At 62.9% G+C, this 23,505-nt stretch overlaps 2 protein-coding genes across 6 annotated transcripts in view; both read right to left on the reverse strand.

Annotated features, from left to right (window-relative positions):
* The window catches only part of ZDHHC11 (zinc finger DHHC-type containing 11), a 55,836-nt gene extending 52,136 nt beyond the window's left edge, over positions 1 to 3,700 (reverse strand). For all 3 annotated transcript variants that reach the window (XM_059173563.1, XM_059173566.1, XM_059173565.1), the window contains exon 1: positions 448 to 3,700. The gene's annotated coding sequence lies outside the window, so the exon portion shown is untranslated. The remainder of the gene's footprint in view (positions 1 to 447) is intronic.
* A 153-nt stretch (positions 3,701 to 3,853) lies between these two features.
* Positions 3,854 to 23,471, reverse strand: BRD9 (bromodomain containing 9). 3 transcript variants are annotated; one of them, XM_059173562.1, is made up of 16 exons: positions 23,281 to 23,471; positions 22,439 to 22,653; positions 22,071 to 22,203; positions 20,609 to 20,669; positions 20,082 to 20,226; positions 18,345 to 18,455; positions 17,522 to 17,634; positions 16,320 to 16,452; positions 14,737 to 14,812; positions 13,803 to 13,898; positions 12,935 to 13,064; positions 10,661 to 10,772; positions 7,793 to 7,831; positions 6,496 to 6,595; positions 5,335 to 5,508; positions 3,854 to 4,520 (listed from the first exon to the last, which is right to left on the reverse strand). In XM_059173562.1, exons 1-16 carry the CDS (start codon positions 23,330 to 23,332, stop codon positions 4,420 to 4,422), a joined length of 1,791 nt encoding a protein of 596 aa, XP_059029545.1. In that variant the 5' UTR covers positions 23,333 to 23,471; the 3' UTR covers positions 3,854 to 4,419. The 3 variants fall into 3 exon arrangements, with proteins under 3 accessions (XP_059029545.1, XP_059029543.1, XP_059029544.1); XM_059173560.1 differs by having other exon boundaries at positions 17,522 to 17,697; XM_059173561.1 differs by having other exon boundaries at positions 17,522 to 17,637; positions 23,281 to 23,470.
* Positions 23,472 to 23,505: the final 34 nt, after the last annotated feature.

Genomic DNA, 23,505 nt, shown 5'->3' on the forward strand with positions numbered 1-23,505 from the left:
GGTCTTGGAAGCGAACGCCGTCCTCCCATACTGTGCAGATGTGGCCGTGGGCTTGGGCAGGGCCTGGGTCCCCTTTCAGCCCCAGTTGGGTCCCTGGCATTTGTTTTGGGTCATGCCTAAGGGTTCTAGCAAGACGTGGGGGTGCCTTGATGCTCCTGGACACCGTGGCCACCGCTACGGGCCAACCTGTAGGAGCTACGTGCAGGCCACTATCCCGACGACGGAGGCGAGAGGCAGGGGCTGGAACCCCGTCCCTCCACGTCCTGCCTGTCCCCCTGCGCTCCCTAGAACACAGAGTCCTGGGTGCCTCCACCTGGGCACACGTGACCCCCTGAACCCATCACAGATCCTCACAGCTCCCCAGTCATTGTTTCGCTCTCCCACTTGGGATGCGCCGAGGTTATGCCTGCAGGTTCCCTGGTCACAGCACAAGCAGGAGGCACCTACCTCCCCGGGGGCCAGAACCTGCTCTGCTGCCTGCCTTGACCACTGGCCCACGCCGCACAGAAAAGCACGGGCCCCTCTCTTAGCTCAGACCCTTGTGAGCACCCCTGGTTGCCACGGCAGCAACGGAACCCACGAAGGTGCCTCATAAAGCTAGAGCCCCACGGCCTGCTGGGGGGAGGGTGCAGGGAAGGCATGGGGGCCCCCGACAGGCCAGGCCACCAGCCAGGAGTCCATCTACACGGCCAAGCTCTTGACAACACTGCCACCCACGGCAGGCCCTCAGTAGCCATCGGAAGGCTCCTGGCCCCCCACCCTCCTGCTTCAGCGGCCGGGCCGTCGACCTCACAGGTCGCCCGACACGCGACCTGCTGGCCTACCTGCTCCGTCCAGGTCGGGAGGGATGTCAGCATCCGGAGTCTGCCCCTCAGTGGCCGGAGGAGCAGAGTGGGAGGCGATGAGGGGGTGAAGGGCGCGTGGACAGGTGCCCGAGGGGGGTCTCTCCCGAGGATGGCTCAGTGCCCCCTTCCCTGCCTCTCCCTCAGGGTCTCAACGGTTCAGCGCAGGATATCTCCAGGCCCGTTTAGGTCCAAGGACCCCGACGTGGCCTTCTCAGATCCCGATACCCTCCTTGGTTGGGGGAGCAGCAGAGCCTCCCGTCCCCAGAATCACACGCCTCCCTGGGGAAGCCACCCAGCCAGATGGGCTGAGCCGCCTCCCACACGCACTGTGTGTGGCACTTGCGGTGACCAGGGCTGTGCCTCCCAAGGGGCAGCTGGGCCAGCCCAAGAGAAACCAGGGCGCCGGAGCTGGGGGCCGGTTTGGAGGGAAGCTTGACGACACAACACGCAGCCAGGAGAGCCCTCCCTGGGAGCCTGCAGACCTCTCTGCGGGGCAGGGAGCTGGGCCACGAGGCTGGCGCCAAGGCTACTTCTGGTCTGGGTCTGCCCACCTGCTCCTCCAGCCCAACACGTCCCAGGAGATCTCAAGAAGCAAAGCCTCCACTGGGGGTGACAGGGACGCTGGTCCTGGCGGCCTTGTCTGAGCACAGGAGCACCAGAGGAGATGGGGCCTGACACGGGGGCCCTGCAGAGTGAGGGGGCCAGAGGCCAGGTCGCCAGCAGTGGGAAATGTGTCGGCAACAAGGCCGCAGGTCCTGCTCCTGGTGCGCTGCTCAAGCCGCCGCGAGGTATGGTCTTCTACCTCGGAGAGCTTTTTGGGAAATGATGAGCGACCTCTCTGCCTCCCGCCCAGAACTCGCTTCTCCAGACACCCCTGTGTACAGGCTGCCCCGTGGTGGGGGCCTGTGTGCCCCCCAGCTCAGCAGACCCTGAACCAGGCTGCTGCGGGGCGGGGCCGGGAGGTGCTAGCCCAGGGCACCCCGAGATTACAGGCAGCAGGGGCCTCCTGGTCGACCCAGGGCCGTGACCACCACAGCCACTCACGACCTTCCCTCAGAGACCTCTCTGCTCCGTGAAAATGACTTCAGAACCTGCCAACACCAGACCTGTTCACCACAAAGACTCTGAGAAGACAAAACCAGAGCCAGCAGAGCCACAGCCCCCTGCCCGGGGCAACCAGGATCTACCCCACACACAATGGTGTGTCCAGAAAGTCAGACAGGACACGTGTGCCACGGGGGCCTCCCGAAGCCCGTGATCCCGTGCGCACACGCCGGAGACACCACCTCCTGGAAGGCCAAGCCTGCGAGCAAGGCAGAGCCGGACAGGTGGGCGCACACACGCCCGCACAGACGCGCGCACACACGTGCTGACACATGCACACACATCCCGACATAAATGTGCACACTTGCAGGACCCGCGCACAAACACACCCGACACGTGCGTGAACTCTCCCCGTCGCTGGTCTTGCTTTGAGTGTAGCTTTCAGCGGAGAAAGAGCAGGACCAGCCCCAGCACCCGGCGCCGTTCCTGCAGACCGCCTCTCCCCAGCGCGGCAACGGTGTGGGTGAGGCGCCGGGGTCCTGCCATGCGATCTGTGGCCAACGCCTGGCCAGTGTGGCTCCTGGGGACACTCCTGCTACCCTGGGCATCTGCTCAGTATTCTGACCTCCCAGTGCATCCGTGGTTCTGACTGGGATCCCGCCGGCTTCCCGGAGCAGAGAGCTCAGTGACAGGACCCAAGCCCCAGGACTTCCGTGTCGCTGACGTAGCCAGCAGCAGCCTGAGCCCTGGCGGGGTCCGTGGAAAGGGCAGAGGCCCCTGGGCCCAAGATGACACACTCGCGTGTAAGAACTTCAAAAGCGCTGTGCTGCGAGGCGGCGGCCACGGGGTGGGAGAGCCCACCACGAGGGGTTCCGGGCAGGAAGTTCACGGGAAACAGAAGTGCAGCATTTACGGGGGGCTGCTCTCGGGGAGAGGCTTTGCTTTCGGGCCGAAAGAAATACTCCCCAGTTAACAGAGGCCTCGGCTGCACAACACTGCGAGGGCACCAAACCACTCAGATGTGCACTTGAAGGCAGCCAGTGGCTAATTTTACGTCACGTGAGGTTTCCTGAGATCCTCGCCCAGAGGGCCCTCCTGTCCTGAGACACCGCCCTGGTCCTGCCTCCCGTGGGCTCGTGTCTTCTGAGCGGCAGCCCCTGGCTCTCCGGAGGCCGCGCCCAGGGTCCAGGTGTCCCCAGCCTCCCAGGCCCAACTGCCCGTCTGCGGCTCCGGCCTACGGGCAAGAGGCAGCGGCATCTCCGGCGGTGGGCACAACTGCTGAGGCCCTCAAGGCGGAGAGCACTCCTTTCGGGTGGGTCTGGGGCTCTGGGCCTCCTCCTGTCTCAGCAGGCCCCGCAAACAGGTGCCACGTCCACATCAGAGGCATGGTCGGGAACCGCAGTGCAGGACCACAGAGAGGCAGGGGCTCAGCAGGGCAAGTCCAGCCCCAGAAATCGGGGCCACATCCTGCCCACAACCTCACCTTGGGAGTCCACACCACGGTGGGGAAGAGATCCCCACTCCTGACGTCCTGGCAGCCGAGGTGCTGAGGGCAGGCCTGCAGCCTGCCGGGGTGTAGGCTCCGTCCCCCCTCACTCCTTGGCCAGTACTCTGCCACGGCTGCTGCCTGACACCTCGCCTGAGCGACGCTGGGCTCGCTCCCACCGACGGCCATGAGAGGCCCTGCTCATCCGGCAGGCAGCGGTGCCTGTGGGCCGGGACACGTCTCAGGCACACACACATCCTCTCCCCCAGGATGGAACAGATCCCCCAGTCTGGTTTTCAAAAAAGGGACACGAGCAAAAGTACTGTGGGGTGAGTGAGGTCAGACGTTGGGGGGGCAGGCCCGGGCCAGACGCAGAGGAAGGGGGACGTCAGCACCCCAAAGGGACACGGTCGAACTCCTGTGGCAAAGACTTCACTACACGGCCACCCAGAGACGATACTCAGGGCGCTACCGGCAATTACACGCAAACCCTCAGTCCTTTATTGAGTTCTCTGTGTTCTGCAAATGTAAACACGCATCCAGTAAACACAACCGGAATAAAAGGTCTTCGGACACAGCCGTGGCCGTGTGGCCTTCCAGCAGAAGGCAGGCCTTGCCCAGCACAGGAACCAGCAGCGCGGGGGCCTGTCTCGGGCCAGGAGGGCGCTGCCCTCCGTGACCACCTCCGGAGACGCAGTGGTGTGGGGGGCAGGGCAAAGATGCAGGAACCCTGCCACAGGCACGTCTGCTTCCCAAGGGGCTTCTGGGAAGGGTGCTGGGGCAGAAAGGTGCCCCATGGGCGGGCTGACAGCTCAAAGCTCGGACGCACACGGGCTCAGCCCCACCTGGCCGCACACTGTGTGATCTCCACTGATCAGGACTCTCAGGGCGCTGCAGACACACTGGGTCCGTGCGCGGCCGACATGATACCGCAGAGGACCCCACACACACCAAAAGGGACAAAATCAAAGTCTCTGTCTCAAGACAAAAACTCAGTTACGTGCAAGTAAAAAAATTTACAAAAACAGAAGACTATCTACAAGGCTAGCTCTTCGCGGAAGCCGCAGCTTCTGGAGACTGAAGGAATTCGTACGGGTCGTGGGTCACCTCCGGCTGCTCCCCGACACTGAGGCGAGAAGGACTTCCTGCAAGTGTGGGGAAGACAGGGCGCTCACACGAGGGTCCGCACGCACGCCACGTCTCAGACGCGGCTGAAAACGTGTCCCTGCTACTGCGGGCAGCCCGAGCCGCCGCCTCCCAGGGGCCGGGCCACCTCCTCACCTCCCCGGCCTGTCAGCTACGTCTGTAGCTGATAAGCACCCCCTAAACGCCCAAGAGGTGCTCTGCACAGTCAGTGCCCAAATCAGAAAACTGGAACCGTAGCACAGGCTGCTCACTGAGCAAATTCAAAATGTCAGGGAGCAACACCTGGTCCCCTTCCTGGAGGGGCCAAAATCCTGCAGGGTCCATGCACCGACCACCCTGTCACCCATGGAAGAGAGAAAGCCACAGGCCAGGGAAGGTCACCTGCTCTCCCCAAATCAGGGTCCTAGAAGAACAAAACACTTCTCAACACCCCATTTTAGGACTGAAAACGGGAACAGCAGGAAGAAACAAACATCCCCAAACTTGAACTCGACCTGCCTGTCAGCATCTGGGGCCTTGTTCTGCCCCAGAGGCCTTGGGATGTGGCCAGCTGGGGCAGCTCCGGACATAGGGACAGCCAGCATCTTATGGCTAAGTCCCACAGCGCCTAACAGAGTGACCCCCATGCAGCTGCCTGACGAGGGAGAGGTTATTTCAGAACCCCAGGGGGCAGGGGGCATCCTGGAGAGGGAGCAGGGCCTACAGATCCTGGGGGCTGGACATGCAGCCCGTGTCAGCTCTGAAGTGCCAGGATTGCCGGCAGCCGGCCCTTTCCCAGGTGCCGCCAGATGCTGGGGCCTGGGGCCGCCTTACCCAGGTGGTGCTGGTCCCTGTCGGAGGGGGAAGTGTTGGACAGCGAGCTGAGGTTGGAAGGGGGCCGGGAGCCCCCGCGCTCTGCCTGTGCCTCGTGCAGGTCCTGCAGAAGCTTCGCGGTCTCGTCCAAGTTCAGGTGGCCGTCGTCAGCATCCAGCTCCTTCTTCACCTTCCCTGTGCAAACAGCGCAAACGGACGTCAGGCACCCAGCGGCCCGGCCAGCGCCGCACGCCAGCCCGGTCTCTCCCTCACTGCCCTGCACGCGCAGGAGAGACATGTGCAAAGATGTTGACCACAAGGAAGCTCGGGGGACAGGGCAAGACGGCCGGAGTGGACAAGAATCCAGAGAGCTGGGGCGCCTGGGTGGCTCAGTGGGTTAAGCAGCTGCCTTCGGCTCAGGTCATGATCCCAGCGTCCTGGGATCGAGTCCCACATTGGGCTCCTTGCTCAGCAGGGAGCCTGCTTCTCCCTCTGCCTCTGCCTGCCTCTCTGTCTGCCTGTGCTCGCTCCCCCGCCCCCGATAAATAAATAAAATCTTTAAAAAAAAAAAAAAAAAAGAATCCAGAGAGCTGTTTCACAGAGCTGTCGTCCCACCGGTGTCAACAAGCAGGGAGCAGGACAGTGTGCTCGAGGCCAGGACAGGGCACAGGCCAGAGCCAGTGGGGACCGGGCTATGGCAGGCTGAGGTGAAGATGGGCTGCCTGCGAGCTCCTAGGTCCAGGCCAAGATGGACCTGTGTGTTGATGGTGGGGCACAACCTGGCCAGGGAGTTCACACAAGTCTGCAACAATCCGCGGGCTAAGTCTGCAGAAGCTGTGGCCCAGTGGGGAGACTACGTCCCCCCGCACTGAATGTGGCTTGGGACCACCTTAAGAACACTCAAGCAAAGCACAGACAGGGTCCGATGGCTCCACGCTGCAGACGGGCTGTCAGACGAGACCCAGCATACTCCAAGGCGTGTGAGCCAACACCGTGCTGACGGCTGAGCTCTGGTCTGGGGGGAGCCGGGGCGTCCCGAGGACAGCACCCAGGCTCCTGGAAGCAAGGACATCAGCCCCGTGCCCCCGGGGATCGCGCTGCAGACCAGGGTAGCACCAGGGACAAGAACACAGGGTGTGCTTCCGCCCACCCGAAGACATGAGCAAGCCCAACGCAACGTACCCAGGGAGCCGAGCGCGGAGATGTCCAGAGAGGCGTCCGAGTAGGACTTCATCGACATGAAGTCCAGGACGGAGCCGCCGTCACCCAGCGAGTCCCCAGCCTGCGGGAGACAGGTGGAGACCAAGCAGAAGAGAAGAAACGTCACCGAGCGGGAGTTAACACCAGCCACGGAGTCTGCAGGAGCGCCCGTGTCTGCAGCCGAGGGTTGGACAGGCCTGCTCAGCCGTGTCCACGCCAGGAGGCCAGCCAGACCACGCTGTCCAGTCCACACCGCAGCCCACGACCACCAGGGGTGAGTTCAGGACTGGGTGCCGCCGAGGGACCGTGTGGCAGGCCCCTACGACAGGGAGGCGCCCGCGCTACTTCTTGGGACCACACCTGATGGCACGGTGGCCGCCCAGCCAGCATGTCCTTTGTCCTCCTGCAGCCGCCCCAGGCCCTCCCGACCCTGTCCCGTGTCAAGCCCCTGCTCTGCACCATCGCAGAAACCGCGCGTGCTGCCCAAGACCTACTCCCCAGCACGCGCAGACTGTCCATGCCCGTCTGCTGCTCAGGATATACAGACATGACCGCCACCGTGCAGCTGCTTTTAAAATGGACGCAGAGGGACTGACTCTGGTATTTTAAGGGAGACAGACCACCTAAGACCCCAAGGACTTTGGCGTCTGCCAGGTCACACTCTGACCCTGGTGGCAGATCCTGTCCCTGTGAAGTTACTGCGCGGAGACAGCATGCTCCCCGCCACAGCTTGGGGGACAGCTTCTTCACCACACGGTCATAGCGCAGGAAGCCCGCATCACGGCAGAGGCGGACGTCTGCGGGCCTGGCTCGTGCAGGCCCATTTCCCCCGCCCCCCACTCCTCCTCCACTCCCCAGAACCTGAAGGCTCACACGGGGTCCCCACCAGCCTGGACAGCAGGGACAGGTGTCCACCTGCACCCAGAGCCTCACAGGGACACGGGGAAGTTGGAAGCTGCGGCTCCTGCTACTGAGCAAGGAAGGGGTCACCAGGCCTATGAGCCCTCTCCCGTCAGACTCTCTGGGGCTGGTGTGAGCCCCCTTCTGCTGGGCTGTCTTGTCCAGGTGACCCGCTAATTCGCTGCTTTCTCCTTTCACAAGAGCCGCTCTCTGTGCTCGGACACTAACTCCTCCACCAGGAGACGTTACAGTGACGACTCTGGGCACCGACACAGAGCCTGGCGGCGGCCGGACACCAAGAGCCAGGTCAGGGGCTGAACGTGACCGCTGCCCAGAGACACTCACACTTGGGTTCTCACCCACACGCCGTACAACCCACCTTCACTTCGTCTGGAGGCTTCGCCGGAACATTCCGCCTCTGTAAATCAAAACAGGTCAAAAGTCAGTTTTTCCAAAACATTTTATAAAGAACAATTCCTGCCACGTACACACAAGTGAGCTACAAACAGTTCATTCGCTGCTGCTGGGGACGTCCCTGTGATGCTCCCGCCGTGCCGTGAACCAGAGCTGGGCGGCGCCCGCGTCTGTGGAGCAGAGACGGAGCGAGGCAGCCAATGTGTGCCGTGGGGGGCCGATGCACACGGCCCCCGCTGAGACCCCCGCTGGGCTGAGGGCCCCGGGCATCCCCGCACGGACGGAGAGCAAGGGAGAGCGCACCCCGCCTGCTCCTGCGGTGCCGGACAGCTTCCAGCACCGTACCCTGTGTCTCTGGGGCAACAGGGGAGACACGGCAGGCCTGGCAGTCTGAGCAGTACCACCTCCGGCGGCCGGGCTACGGGGCCGCTCACCCTTCTCCTCAGGTGCGCAACACGGAGAGGCTTGACGCTGGAACCCAACTGCGTGACCACAGCCCGAGCAGGACGCAACGTCACCTGGGGCCACCACCATGGGACCACAATCTGTGGGGACACCCAGCCACATGTGACCCCGTGTGGCAAGCACAAGCCCAACCTCCCTGTCCCACAACTTGGCAGGAGCATCCCCTAAACAGCCTGGCTGCGTGCACCGGTTCCGCAAGCGTTCGGTGGGCGGACTTCCGCATCCAAGACCTCTGCTTCGTGCCGATGCTGTGGACACCCACTGGCCCTGCACTATTTCTGAACGTAAGCCGGCCAGTGAGTATTGCCACCATCGGAGTGTCCTGTGCCAAGCAGCACAGAGACCGCTCAGACACCGTGCCCAGGGCCACCCCAGGACCGGCTTCCAGACCGCAGTGCAGGACAGCCCCTGAACACTGTGGCCACACCGCGGTGAAGAGGGAGCGTTCACCAGCCGGCGGGGCCAAGTCTGGGGTGGGGGGGACACTGCTCCTAGCAGGAGCTCCACAAATCCGGGGGGATAAACCCAACTGACCCTAACCCATGCACAGGCAGACGGGACCCTGCGGGGCCAGGCACGCATGGGGACACACGGCCCAACTCCACCCGCCAGAGCAAAGCCCTCACTGAAGCCGGGGGACACCCCAGAAGGGCCGTTCCTTAGCATCAGGGCCAAACTCACCCAACTTCAAGGCCACCTAAACCCGCCCCGACAAAGCTTAAAAACCAACCCCAGGAGACGAGGCAACTCACAAGGACTCTGCCAAAACGAGCAGCGATGGTCTTTAACGGACCATGACAAAGCCAGCACCAGCCTTGCCCAGCGGCCATGGGACGTGATCCCAGGCCGAAGTTTAACTTTCTGCAGCCAACGAAAATTAACATCCGCGCACAAGTAACGGTAACGTATCTTGGACTAAAAACGTTTCTACTTTAACGTCCGACCCGAAGAAACCGAAGAAGTACTTTCGTGGTTCATCTCCTGCAGCGGCCGCTACAGCTCTGCTCGCAGCTCGCGTTCCCAGCACGTCCGAGTCCCGACGAGCCGCAGTAAGGCTCACACCAGCCGCTCGTGGCTGCCGGCTGCTCGGTCGGCACAGCCCACACCGCACGTGCGACAGTGCGGCACCGGGACCCAACCGCCGCCTGCAAGCCGAGGGAAATCGGCTGCCGGTGAACGCAGCAGAAGGGACAGGGGAGAGCAGAGCACGCTCGAGGCCACCGTGGGAAGCATTAGAAATCGGTCCGAAGACCAAGAGGAGATCAGGCGCCCGGAGCCCAGCGCGGACGCGAGAAGTCCCAGGCAGAGCGAAGACGAATGCAGCCCCAGGTGAGAGGTTCCAGGGCAGCAGCAGATGTGGACGTGGCCCTTACCATGTCACGTGACTGGGGCCATGGCTCCAGAACCTGACTCCACAGGAGGGACAAGAGTGACAAGGAACAAAGCGTTCCAGACGTGGAACAGGTCCGGACCACTGGCACCTGTGCGGCGTCCTGCACAGACGACGGACGGGGCTGTGGGCAGAAACGGCGCTGGAGGAAGCGGCGGACACGCGTCTCCCGATCTGCCGGAAACCCCACGCAGACGGGGGCGAGAAGCTGGGCAGCCGGTGGGCGCAGTGCACGGAACGGCACAAGCCATGAGCAGCCGCGCGGCGCTACACGGGCCCCAGTCAAGAAGCAACCACAACGGGGCTCCGTCCACATCCCCCAGAGGCCCAAAGAGCAAACATGCAGGGCCTCGCGGGCCACGGAAGGTCGGTAGCACACCCCTCCTTTCTTTGCTTACAGCCTTTAAGGAAAGTAGAAGAACACGCATAGCTCACGGGCCCCCATCTGCCGACCCCCGACGGGCCCAGATGACGGGGGACAAGCGGAGAGCAGATGAAAAGGCCACAGATACTTCAGAGACTGCGCTCAGGCACCTTCTCAAGCGGCCGGGAAGACGCCCGCTGTGATGCCAGACCCAGGGCAGATGGGCTCCAAAGACACAGGAAAAGTAAAAACGTTTTCCGGACAAAAAGGAGCCGAGCGAATGCACCGTCAGCCGAGTCCAGAGCAGAGGACGCGTCACGCAGGAAGGTTCTTGGGAACGAAGGAGAGCGCCAGCCAACGGAGAAAATCGCACGAACCCCAAGTTCTCCCGGCCGCCAGAAACAGCGAACCTGTGCTCCACAGAGACAACCTCTCTTGTTTTCAAGCTTTTCTGAAGGGAAGTTATTTAGGTGCTTGCAGAAAAGCCACGAAAGGGAAGAACGAGCAAGGGCAGGACGGCGTCCGTGGGACGGGCTCCCGGGACGGCAGCGGCGCCCAGGGCGAGCACCGAGGGCGCGTGCGGCCCAGCACGGTGGCCGGCGCGGCACACCCACCTGCCTCAGCTGGAAGAGCAGCCGCGAGTGGTCCCCGCCCGTGATCTGGTCCAGCAGGTCGTCCACCAGTTTCCTGCTGTAGCTCCCAGAGTCCTTCACGAACTCCTGCAGGCTGGAAGGGCCGGGAGAGGACACCGTCACACGGTCGCCCCGCGCTGCCGCCTCCCGCTCCGCTCGCCGGCGTCGGTGGTCCTGGGCCCAGTGCCCGCCCCTCAGCCGAGGCCCCGCGGGCAGGCCTGACCGGGAGCAGCACACCTCCTGGACACGGTTTCGGGGAGGGGTCGGGAGTCTTCATCAGACCTATAAAGTGGCCCATGACCCAAAAAGGTTAAAAACTCCTCAAAAGAAGATTTCTGAACACAGCGAACAACCGTGTCCACGCATCTGGCGGACCCTTAACCGCGCGGGACACTGGGCGCGGGAACTCCCGAGCCCCGGGTCACCCGGAGCAGCCGACTGCAGACGCGGACACGGGCGGCACGGACTCCCGCCTCCTGCGCACCGCGCCCGCACGTCCACAACGGAGCCAAGGGCCGCACGGGCAGGACGACGAGAGAGAACGCGGCTCACGGTGCCGCACCAGGGTACCGAGCGGAAAGGCCCCGCACGGAAGCGGACTCGCACTACTCAGAGCCGCTCCAGGGCCAGCCGGGTGTCTTGCGCTACTTCCGTGGAAGGAGCCTAACTTTATAACTCTTTTTCTGTTTGGATTAAAAAACCGAAGTCGACTGAGGAGAGGCGCTCACACCGGGGAAGGAGGAGAAGCGTGGGAGCAGGTCCCTGCTCGTACAGCCTGGAGCTCGTTTCGATGTTTTGGTCACATGAATGCTGAAGAAAGTAAGTAAATAAAACCAAAATGTTTCAAAAAGGAGGCAGAGAACGAAAGCCAAAGTCCTAGCATCCAAGCCTGGGCAAAGGCTCTGCAGGGCTCCCCGCTGCCTGAGCGTCACGCCGCCCGAGTCTCCACCAGCAGCGTTTGAGAAGGAACCACCAAGCTGAGGTGTGCAGGGGGGCAGGGCGCAGCTGGAACCCGCCGGTGCGGTCTGCACGTGCCCGGGGACAGCGCACACGGGGAGGTGACATGGGGATGCCAGCAGGGTTAGCGTGGTCTGCCCACCTCCCTGCGCTGCGCACACGACTGTGACTGTAGCCATCTGGCACCCAGAGTCCAGACGTGTTCCAGGAGCAGGCGCCGGAGAAGGCCACCACGGTCTGGGCACCCTGTGCCACCCAAACGGAAGGTGGCTGTCGTTCCCGGAGCGCTGTGACAGGGCGGTGGCATGAAGGAAAGGACCGCCACTCAGGACACTGTCCGCGACAACACATGCCCTCCTGCGTTTTCCGCTCCTACTCTGATCTCACGAAAACCTGGTCAGGCACTCCCTATCATGAGGACCAACGATTTTTTAAAATAGATTCCGTATTGTTTCAGATCAAACAAAAATCTAACATGGAAAAGGTCCATTTCTTAGAGGTTGGCAGAACTTTACTTTCCTCCTGGACAATCACGAAAATTCTGTAAGCGTAACCCACTTCTCGCAGGCACACACAGCCGCCAGTACACACGAGAACGAGCCTACGGACACAGTCCTGTGTCTCCGGTCTGAAAAGCACATCTCAACCACTGTGAGGGGCCGACTGTGGCCCATTCTCCTTACGCTGGACTCCGGCCCCAGAACCTCAGAACGTGACTGCGTCCAGACCCAGCGCCTTGAGGAGGTGGTAAGTCAGAGTGAGGTCTTCAAGGAGAGCCCTGATCCATCCTGACTGGTGTCTTTAAAGGAAGCAGACAGCAGGACAGACTCACCCAGAAGGATGGCCACATGAGGACTCAGGAAACCACGGCGTCCACACACCAAGGACAGGCCGTAGGAGAACCCAGCCTGCCCACGCTTGGCTCTCAGACCGCCAGCACTCAGGGCCACTGCACGGCAGTGCCCGGCCCTCCAGCCATCAGGCCCATGGGGCTTTGTTCCGGTGGCCCAGGCAGACCCGCGCAGCACAAAGCTGCATCGTAACAAAGTCACGATGTCCACGTGACGTGCACACACAGGTCACGCGGCCCTCCTCTACGCCAAGCCTCCATCGTCACCAGCTTCCGGTGCTGGCCACCTCCTGAGCTTCAGGGTCAGCCTGCACGCCCCCGAGGAGTGTGGGAGACCGCTCGGAGAGCTCGGCTGCTCAGACCTGCTGCTGGCGGCCGTGACCCCCCCACGTGCAGAGAGACTGCCCGCCTGGCACTGGGGGCCACCCCCGCCGCCCAGCCCTGCTCACCTCAGCGCACACTGCACGCCTGTCTCGTCTCCGTAGGCAGAGTAAAGCAGCTCGGTTTCATCTGATTTCAAGTCGCCGAATACGGAATTGTGCGTTGACAGTGCGGTGGTGGCACTGGACAAAAACGTTACTGAGAGCACAAGAGGGAGAGCACAGGACGTGAGATGCCCCCAGCATGAGAGGCACCCCAAGGCTGCGCACCCCCCTTCCTGCCGTCCGTGCTGCCTCCTGTGTGTGGCTGCCAAGCCCTGCCACACCCTCACTTCACAGCACAGGAAGGTGGGCACCAGGCACCTGTGCCACCGCAGACAGCGCTGGGGACGGAGCCTGCAGAAAGACGTAGGCGCCCACCAGGGGCACGTCAAGGGGGTCAGAAGGTCCGCGTGCCCTGAGGGAGGCATCGCTGGCACCCCCACGTGAAGTCAGGGCTCCAGAACGGTGCTGTGGGGAGCACTCCCGGCCTCTCCCCACTCAGGGCCAGGAGGACCACAGCATGACCAGGAAACATCCTGGACGTGGCCAGCTGTCCCCTGGGAACAGAACGGCTGCTTGCCCCGACACACCCCAACCAGCAAGCTGGCCCCGACCATCTGGCAGACAGAAGCAGGCGCATGGATGCCAGTGCCGCGCCCCTCCCCAACTGTGCCCGCCCCATGCCCACCGTCACTGCCTACGCGCCCCGCGTGCCCCTACCCGGCGCCCGCACGGCAGCCTCGCTCGCTTCCTCACCCCTCCCTGTGGGCGAGCTGAACTTCGCCGCTCCTTCAGAGCCGGCCCTAAGCACCGCGGAGGGGGAGGGCCTCGGGGGGAGGGCCTCGGGGGGGAGGACTCCGGACGCACGCCCGCCCCCACCTGCCCACGCACTCACCTTTGCCTCTTCTCTCGTCTTTGAAGCCCAGCGTGGTGAAGCCGGGGAGCAGCTTGCTGGAGAGCGAGCTCAGGTCCACGGGGTGGGTCTCCTCCTCTGCAAAGGGGACCAGGCTGTGAACGGGCGGCTCCCGGCCCCCGAAGTGCCACACGAGGGCACGTGACAGGGAGCACCGGGACTCTCCACGAGACCCGCTAAAATCCAAATTACAGAAGCCACTACAAGTCTCAAACCTTCACTTCCTCTCTCTAAGCTAGGAGTGACCGGCCCGTCTGTCCTCTTAGAGAATGATGGCACTCGTGCCACCGGAGGCGGCAGATGGCCAGCGGGCACACGGGGCACCCGTCGGAGAAGGCTGAGTGAATCGGCCTCCCCAGCGCTGCATGAAAGAACGCTGCCAGGAGCCCCAGGTCGGGGGAGAGGTCCCACACCCGGGAGGCTGGAACAACGGAGCATATTTCGTCGTCCTTTGTGTGTGAACAAATGTATCCCCGTGCAAAGTGAGCTTGGCTCTTCTTCAAAGCACAAGCCTTCGAGCCACTTTTCTGAGATGCAGGAGTGTGCCAGCGCTGTTGGGAACACGCAGCTGAACAGGTCCATCTGTGTCTCCTTCGAGGTCTGCCTTGCACGATTACCAAACAGGCTATTTCTCTAGAGCTCCCTCACGCCGGGGACCGTCGGGCAGAAGAGCTCCGACCAGGACCTCTCCCCCATGGACGATGGCCTGCTGTCCATCCATCGCGCACAGGTCGCGTCAAGGGACATGAACAGAAGCATGAAACCAGACAGGGCCCGTTCTCTCGCGTCACTACCGGGGCCACGCTCTGCCGGGAAGACGCTCAGACCGGCCACGAGGCTCTAAAAGCCCCAGCGGTGCAGAGACCAAGAGGAGCGCATGGCTCACAGCCGCCCAGCCCTGCAGGGACCCACGCACCGTCAGCGTCCGGCTCGGCCGTGTTGACCACGCTGTAGAGCAGGCCGCCGTCCCCGTTCTTCCTCAGGTAGCCCATCTGCAAGAAAGCGCAGCTCAACGCCGCCCCAGCAGCCGCCGGCCACGGCCGCCACGGAAACACCAACCAGATGAAAGCCCCCCGGCCCGACCCAATGGGGGGGATGCCCAAAGGCCGCAAAGGTCCTGGCCTCCGCGAGGAGAGGCTCCGGAGGCCCATCTCCTCCCTCCCGGACGTCCTGTCCAACTCGACCCGTGTGCAGGATGAACTCAGGCTCCCTGGGACCCTCCTAAAGGCGCCTCTGCAACCGGACGCTGGACCCAGAGACAAGCACTTTACGGGACATCACAACCAGAACCAGAGGAGCGGGAACGAGACCCTGGTCACCCGGGTCGCCAAGGGTCGTGTCAGGGCAGAGCCTGGAGGCTCTCTCTAAACCACGAGGGGCTCGGTTCCACTTCAAGACCATGCACCAAGCCAAAGCACTCCTCCTCTGCAGGCTCCCGGGGAGGTGCAGAAAGAGGGGCCCCTGCATGTCCATGTGGGGCACGAGGGGAGGGCAGCCTTCGGGCCGGCACGAGTGCAGGGCTGGGCAGGCCGGGGAGGCAGAACAGGGGTCCGGCGCCACTGACCAGGTAACTGGCCAGGCTTCCCGCTGCGCCATTCCAACAGTGAAAGGGAGAAGAGCGAGGTGGACGCAGTGCCGGGGCACTGGCGGTGTGCGTGTGGACACACGCTTCCGGCCAGTACACACAGATCAGCACGGGGTCTTCCTGATGCCACAGAGGGCCCCACCTGGTGCCCACGGCTCCCTGAAGACCCCAGGGCTGGGCACTACAGGGGTGCAGACCGGCGGGCCCAGCAGCACACCACCATGAGCTACACACGGAACGCCAACCTCCGCACCAGAAAGGCAGTACAGGAAAGCTGACCTCAACAGGTCTCATGCAGCGTCAGCGATCCGAGCTCTTCGTGTACCACTCAACGTGCATTTTAAAAACTTTGCATGGGAAAAAGGACGCACACCTAATGGTTTCCACGTATGATACGCGTTAAGACTGGACGTGCCAGCCCTAGCAAGAGGCACCAGGATTAACGTCCTCTCTGGCCTTGGTATCACAACTACCCAGTAAGAAACTTCATGCAGCACCCTGGCCGTCCTCTACTGGACATGCGGGTCTGTTCCTGCAGCAGAGGGCACGCAGAGGACGCTGGGACCTCGCCCTGAGCCCAGCAGCTGCCGGGATGGCTCCCACAGCCCACGCCTGGGGCACACGGAACCCCTGGGCACTGCAGTGACGTGGAGATGGGGGCACACCAGGAGGTCCTGCTGCAGGGCAGAAGCCTGGCGGGCACAGCCTCCACCAGCGGCGATCATCCCTCCAAAGGGTGAGGCCATCCACGGGTGTCCACACGCGAAACACGGCTTCTGAGAGGGTCCCGCCTTCGAGGTGCCCCCGGAGACCCCCTGCCCAGAGGAGATGAAGCCAGGGACAAGAACCGACACGACCCTGCAATGCCCAGCGCATCAGCAGGACGCAGCCCCACCCGGCCCTCCCGCCGCTACCTTGCCCCCTGGGAGAAGCCGGCTGATCCTGTCCCGAGCCTCGTCGGCCGCGTGCTCCACCAAGGCCAGCACGTGCTCCTCCGCGGTGCTGTCGGTCAGGCTGCAGGCATTTCCTTCCGGCTCGAACATGCAGCTACGGGGCAGGAACAGCACACGAGTCACCAGGAGGCCGGGGTACGCACTGCTCCCACCTCCCTGGGGCCAGTCCCTCAGCCTCAAGGCCACCAGGGGCTGGCGGCACGAAGCACACCTTAACCCCATCCTTTCGGCACACCAGGCGCGTCTGCTAAGAGCAAGACGAATCCAAATGGTCAGGAGATGGTCCTCACCTGCAGTCACTCTAAGAGCCACTTGATGGGAGTCTTACTACCTGCCCGGAAGCTCACAGACCTACAGTGTTACTTGAGGCACCGTCAGAAAAGGGGCAGAACTGTGTGGAGGGCAGAGCACCCACACCCAGTGTGAGCGAGGGACATAGACCGTGAGGCCCCAGGGACATCCCAAGCCTCCAGCTCGTGGCCACGAGACCCATGTGAGGGAGTTCTGTATTGCAGTCAAGAGTTGCTGGGTATAGCACACAAGAGAGTGGCCTCTCCTGTGAAAGATTCTAGAAGCAAATGGATAGACCCCGTCTATGGCGCTGTGGGACCAAACCCTGCCTGGGGACCCCGAGCCTACAAGAAGGCCCTCTCTCTGGCCTGGGTGTACAGCTGCAGGAACAGAGGGCTGGGGCGAACGATGAGAAAGCAGCACAAATGCCACACACTCAGCTAAGTCCCAAGCCAGGGATGGCCAGGCCAGGCCACCAGCATGCATCCCGCACGGGAGGGAGCCTCTTGGGAGTGAAGGGCCAACAGTTATTCACAAATGACATGCACATGGGAAGAGCTGTGGCCAGACAGGCTCCGGTGACACACCTAGGACAGAGACCATGTGGGGCGGCAGGGCCACCTGCCTCCGGCATGTGATGTCCACCAGCCTGACAGTGACTCTCCGGCAGGACAAGTCCAAGCTGGTCCAGGCTGCCTACCGACCACCTGGGAACACCTGAGGCAAGAGCTGGCCCCAGGCCCCGGGGGAGTGTGCGCTCCCCCAGAGGCTGCGCCCGCTGCTCCAAGGCCATGGGCTCCGGCACGGGCTGCCCCTCGCCTGCCGTCCTGAGGCATGTGTCCCACGCACCACGCAGACACACTTCTCTTTACCTGATGACTTCTCTACTTGGCCTTTTGGATTTCCTGGCAGTTTCTACTTGTACGGGTGCCACTTCGGGAACAGGCTCCTCGACGGCTGTGTCTTCGCTGCCCAGAAGAGCTGCCTGCTGAGAAAAATCCATGTCCTGCATAAACGACATGCTGCGCTTCAAAGCTAGCAGCCGCTCCTGGAATCAGAAAGGACAGAGCGGCAGGGCTTTAGCTCTGCCTGCCGGCCAGGGCGCTAGGACGATGGGTGGGGTGGGGGGGCCCGCAGCCTCACCTGGCCTGACAGCTGACTCCGCCGCGCTACCGTGGGGGGGGGGGGGGGTCACAACACAGGTGCAGCCGACTGGCCGGGAGCGCCTGAGGCTGGCCAAGGGCACAGGCCTGAGGGCACAGGGGCCGCACCTCACCTATAGGCTCATCAGGCACAAGGTACTGGTCCTAGACGGGTGAGGCATGCAACCTGGCTGGTGGGACAGATCTGGGAAGCCAGGCCGGACGGCCAAAGTCCCGTCTGGATTCAGTGGGCAGCCACGTGAAACAAATCATGGGCCGCTGCAATTCAGTGCGACAAGATGCCCAGGCTGAGATGGACATATCCAGAATTTCCACCAACCCTACAGGAGAGCTTACAGCTGGATAGTGAGCAGGAGGAGAGGGGGAGTGCCTGGAGGGGAGGGTGGCCTGGGACGTCTACGCTAGAGCAGAGGGGCCCCACCGCGGCCAGGGACGGATGGGGGTCATTCACTGGGGGTGAGGTTCTGTTCAGGCATAGAACACAGAGGAGAACGCTCGTTTCTGTGGCTCCTCGCCGCCAAGGGCTTCTTACTTTGCTCATCATCTTAAAGCCCGCGTGGAGGATCTTCTTGGCTAACTTGTAGTACACAGTGTCTGGTCTGTTGTAGGTCATGGCATTATCACACATCAGCTTAAAATCTGCCTGAAAAGGGAAAAAAAATCGTATCCATCCAATGTGAAACGTCACCAAGACATAAACTGGATTCCTGTCAAGAGGCTAAAAGTGAGAGAAGGGGCACCTGGGGGTCAGGGGTTAAGCCTCTGCCTTCGGCTCAGGTCATGATCCTAGAGTCCTGGGATTGAGTCCCGCATCGGGCTCTGCTCAGCGGGAGTCCGCTTCGCCCTCTCTCTCTGCCTGCTTGTGATTCTGTCTCTCAAGTGAATAAATAAAATCTTTTAAAAAAAGAGGCTAAAAATGAGTGGGAAACTAGATTAGGCTCTTCAGTTTACGAAACGGTTTCTACACCTTCAAAAACGTTCGTAATTGTTCACGGGTGTTTCCCCGCAGACCGTGAGAAGCCAGCCAAGCCCCGCATCCTCCTGAGCGGGACACACACGGGCTGTGAAGACAGGGCGGCCCCCGCTCTCCCACTCCGGGAGGAACTCGGATGCAAACGGGAACGAGAACGCACAGCCACATTCTTCCAGTTAAGGCCAAGGGAGGAGCTGAGACCCGAGCACAGTCGTGTCCTCCATCTCTGGGAGTTCTGCGCGGAGTCCAGCATCTTGCCTCCAGGAACTGCTCCAGAGGCGCCCGAGCAAACACTTCAGCCCCAACAAGGGGACTCTTACTAAATACCGGACACTAGAAGTGAAGCCTGGGAACTTCAGTGTTTTGTCACCAAACTACCTTCGGCATACGCCTGTCACAGAGGAGTCAGCCGTTGGGCCAGGCGACACAGGGCGAACTCTCCTGGCACCTCCCAAGCCCTAGCACCAGCCCCATGCCAAGGGCTCCAGGGTTGGGCCTGAGGCCATGAAGCCCGCGTCCTTCACTGGCCCCGAGGTACCAGTGTGAGGACGCAGAGGAGGGAGGCGGACGCTGCTCACATCCAGGACGGCCACTGGGCAGCAGACCCAACTGGGACCCGAGTTAGTAAAGTGGAGGGCTTGTGGGCTGCCGTGAGCCATCTGCCTTGGGGGCAGTGCCGGGTGCTCTGGAGGAAACCCCACCCCATGCACCACCCTGTGTGTGGGCTGCTGCCACCGCTCGCCAAACCCTGTCACGACACCAGGACGTAACGTAAAGAGCCAAGCCTTTCAAACTGAACCAAAACTCGGAAACCTGAGGCCCTTTCCTAAATGACGATTGCCAAAGCTGTCCAGCGCTCACGTTAACCACCCCTCCGCGTTTCAGAGCCAAGACGCGTTTCCACGGCAGAGGTGGTAGCAAGAACAGACGTAAGAACTACACACTCAGCTTCTGCAAGAATTTATTGTTCAAAAACAAAGTCAACTCCCAACTGCTGCAAAATAAAACTCAAAATTAGGAAAACTGTGTTTCTGGCTCACTCCAAACCAGACCAAATCGACACACTCCGGCCTGAGCCGGCAAGTTCCCGTGGCCACATACGGTGGGGCTTCCGGAAAACATACAGAGGACATTTCAGCCAGCCCATTCCCCCCGTGCTGCGTGGGTGACCTCAGCCCAAATGCGCCAGTGCCCGCAGAACCTCCAACTGGAGAGCAGCTAAGGCGGACAGAGTGTTCACTGGGCGTCGGCGCACACAGCCTCAGAGCAGCCGTTTCAGGAACGGAGACTGTTTACCTTAAATTCTGTGACCGACTTGTATTCGTTGGCTACAATCTTGTCCTTCATCGTGCCGAAATCCATGGGGTGTTTTATTATCATGGAGTAACCAGGAGCAATTGCATCCGTGACAGGAAAAGCAAAAAATCCATGAGGATCTTTCCTGAAAACAAAAACAGCTTTACGCAAATTGGGAAAACCATACATCTCGATTTCCAAAAGATACAAAACCCCGCACGGCAGAAACGTCACACGCCTCTCCGAGTTTTAACCTGCCGTCTTAAAGATAAAAAGCAAAATCTACCTGCTCTAGAGCTGCGGGATTTTGGAGAACTGACAACTCCCCAGCCGCCTTCCTGCCTGCAGCCAGGACACCTGTTTCGTGGCAGCCTTGACCCGCCCGCGCGGACTGGCCGCGGGGGCTCTCCCTGCACACCATCCACGCATGCCTGCCCGCCGCCCCCCCACACGGGGCGAGTGTCTGCTTCACAGCCGCAGGGGCAGCAGCACAGCTCAGGGGAAGACGCCCTCGAGCGACGCTTTACCTCTGGAGCTGACGGAGGAAATGCTCCAGCAGCTGCTGGATAGGCGTGCTCTCGTGCTCGGCTGGCGACCCAAAAATAGAGAGAGACGAGTCGGGAGACTGCGGCGTCACGTCACTGGAGAGCTCCCCCCACGGTGTGTCTCCAGCGGCTCCCCGTCTCACGGTGCTTCAAGTTCCAACAAGAACTGGGAACAAGCATCGACCAGACCCAGGCCCGGCCCCAGGAAGCCCAGCGGGGTGGGAAAGGACCTCCTTGTCAGCATCCGTCTCAGAAACCCCTCGGAGCTCCAGCACCCTCAGCACGACAACAGGGGAAGACCGCTCATCGGCCAAGACCGTCCAGGTCACCGCCAGGCCTGGCACATTCCAGACACGGCACAAAGACGAGCACTAAGGCTTGGGACACAGGTGGAGCTTCACCCGTTATCCTCTGGAGAGTCCTAACGCTCTGGTCACGCTGGCTGCTCACCTGTGAACCAGACACAGCAGCACACACGGCCCTGGGGCTCCCGGGAGCGCATCTGCTCACCGTGCCGCAGCGCCCGCCGGGTGAACCCCACTGTCTGCGTAGGTTTTGTTCTCTCGGTGGGGCTACGCGTGGGATCCTTCTGCCTGATACCCACCGAGGGCCACACCCAGCCCCCCAGCCCCTGACAGCCAGGGTGCTCGAAGGAACCAGGGCTCCGTGGGGAGACGGCTGGTCCCAGGCTGGTCCCAGGCCTGAAGCCCAGAAGTGCAGACCTCAAGTGGGTCCTCGACGGCGACAGTGACCAGGACAGACGTTCAGACACGCGGGAGGGAAGCACTGCACGTGAGCTCAAACGAGGGGTCGCTCAGACTAAGCTCACAGGGGCCGGCGACCGTCTGCAGACGTGTTCATCCAGCGAACGGTTTCACGCCTGACCTTCTCTGTGCCCCACCATGCCTCGAGGCCCTGAGTCCACCACGGCAACGACCCGCACAGGGCACGGGGCCTGCCAGAACACAGCAGCCCCCACAATGATGCAGCACACGCCCCCTCCCGAATCCTAGCTAGTCAACCCCAAGTCAAGGAAAGAAACGACCTCCCATCAGCACCTCCTGACTGTGCAGGAGCCCAAGAGAAGCGACCGCACGGACCAGAGGGTCCCAAGCATCTCGGACCCCTTCCTTTGGAGGAGCTGCAGCAGCCCTCGCGACTTCTGACAGCCCCCGGGAGCGCCAGCGTCCCCCCCTCCACACTGAGCTCGGGACTTTAAAGAGGAGCGGAACGGGGAGCGGGAGCCGGCCAGGCCCTGCTCCAGGAGCTCGAAGGGACAGTGAGAACTCGGCCCCGCTGCGCTTCACGCTGAAGACCCAGTGTCCCCTCCTCCCCCTGCTCCTCCCGAGAGGCCGAGGCCGCAGGCCAGCGCCAGCCCCGCGGCACGGAGCTAAGCGGAGGCGGTAAGCGGAGGCTCGGGAAACCGCCCCAGCGCCACACTCACCGGCCTGGGTCCGGCAGGCGCGCACCGGCCTGTCAGGGGGCGGCTCCACCTCCACCTTCTTCCCAGGATCGAAGTCCTCGGCCTCGCCCTCCGTGTCCCCGTGCTCCTTCTCCCGCTTCCGCTTCTTCTCTTCCTGCGAGGCAGGGTCGGGGCGAGAGCGACACCAGCAGCTGCAGACGCGGGTCCCGTGACCACGAGGCGCACTTCTCACCGCAGGCTCCCCCTTCACGCCACCCCCAGGGCTCAGGCCCCAGACGCCCAGAGAACGGGAAACACAGCACAGCACCTCCGGGTCTGCGTCCCACACCCGCAGCACTCGCCGCCTGCCCTCCAGGGCCTGGGGCCAGCGCGCGCCCACGACCCCCCACCTTTCTCTTCCTTCTCTCCTCGTCATCGAGGTGCTTCTCTTTCTCCGCTTTCTTCTTCTTCTTCTTCTTCTTCTCTCGGTGCCGCTCGCGCTCGTGGTCGGACCTGTCGTCGTAGTAACTGGAGTCGTGCCCAGACCCCGAGAGCTCGGTCACTTCGCTTCCTCCGACCTTGAGGACCAGCTTCAGGGGCTTCTCCAGGGGCTTGTCTGTGTAATCTGCAGACAGAGACGACCCTGCGTGCTCGGGCCGCGCACGGCCGCCCGCTACCTCCCCAGAGCCGGGCGGCAGGGCGGGCCCCTCGCACGGGTGTGACCAGGACAACGCCCAGGTCCCGGGAGGTGGAGGGACTGGCCGGCCTCGGGCAGCAGGCAGGGCGAGGGCAGAACCGTCCAGGAGGGACGTCGGGAGGACAGCCCGGCATGGCTAAGTGCTGTCCCCGCTGCACGCGGCACCGGCCTCCGGGAGGCCTAGAGGGAAGCAGCGGGAAGGACCAAAGCGGACCGCGACCAGGAGCCCGATGCCCCGTCCCTAAGCTGCCGGCTGGGCGCACCCCGCAGCAGGCGCAGGCGCCCCCCACGAGCGCGCGGCCGCAGGGGCGCGCAGAGAGGCCACGACGGACCGTCCGAGACCCGAGAAGCCGCGGAGCTGCTCGGCTCCTTCCTTCCGGACACAAGACCCAGCGGTCGCCGCGGACCTCGGGACCCTGGTGCCCGGGGCCACCCCGCCCCCCGCGAGCCCGGACCCTCCCCCGGGCCCCCCCGGAAGTCCCGGACCCTCCCCCGCCCCCCGCGACCACCCCGCCCCCCGCCCGCCCGCGTCACAAAGCGCGCCCGCCGCCTCACCCTCGTAGGACGAGCGCCACTCGGTCTTGTGCTTCTTGTGCTTCTTGCCCATGGCGGCGCGAGGCCGGGGCCGGGGCGCGGGGCCGAGGGCAGCCGCGGGCCGGGCCGGAGCGTGGCCGCCGCCCCCGCGGCCCTGGCTCGCCGCCCGCCTCGCTCGGCGGAGGTCGCGGCGCCGCGGCCGGAAGTCGCCCCGCCCGGAAGTCGCCGCGGCCGGAAGTCGCCGCG

This window comes from Mustela lutreola, chromosome 5 (genome assembly GCF_030435805.1).
Source record: "Mustela lutreola isolate mMusLut2 chromosome 5, mMusLut2.pri, whole genome shotgun sequence".
NCBI lineage: Eukaryota > Metazoa > Chordata > Mammalia > Carnivora > Mustelidae > Mustela > Mustela lutreola.

Excerpts from the sequence above, each read along its gene's own strand:
- BRD9 (XM_059173560.1), bottom strand. The coding sequence starts at position 23,332 with ATGGGCAAGAAGCACAAGAAGCACAAGACCGAGTGGCGCTCGTCCTAC. Across the intron at positions 13,899-14,736 it reads GGCCGAGCCGGACGCTGACG|AGGAGGAGACCCACCCCGTG; the intron begins GTGCGTGGGTCC and ends TCCCCTTTGCAG. Across the intron at positions 6,596-7,792 it reads AGCCTCCAGACGAAGTGAAG|GCTGGGGACTCGCTGGGTGA; the intron begins GTGGGTTGTACG and ends TGTCTCCCGCAG.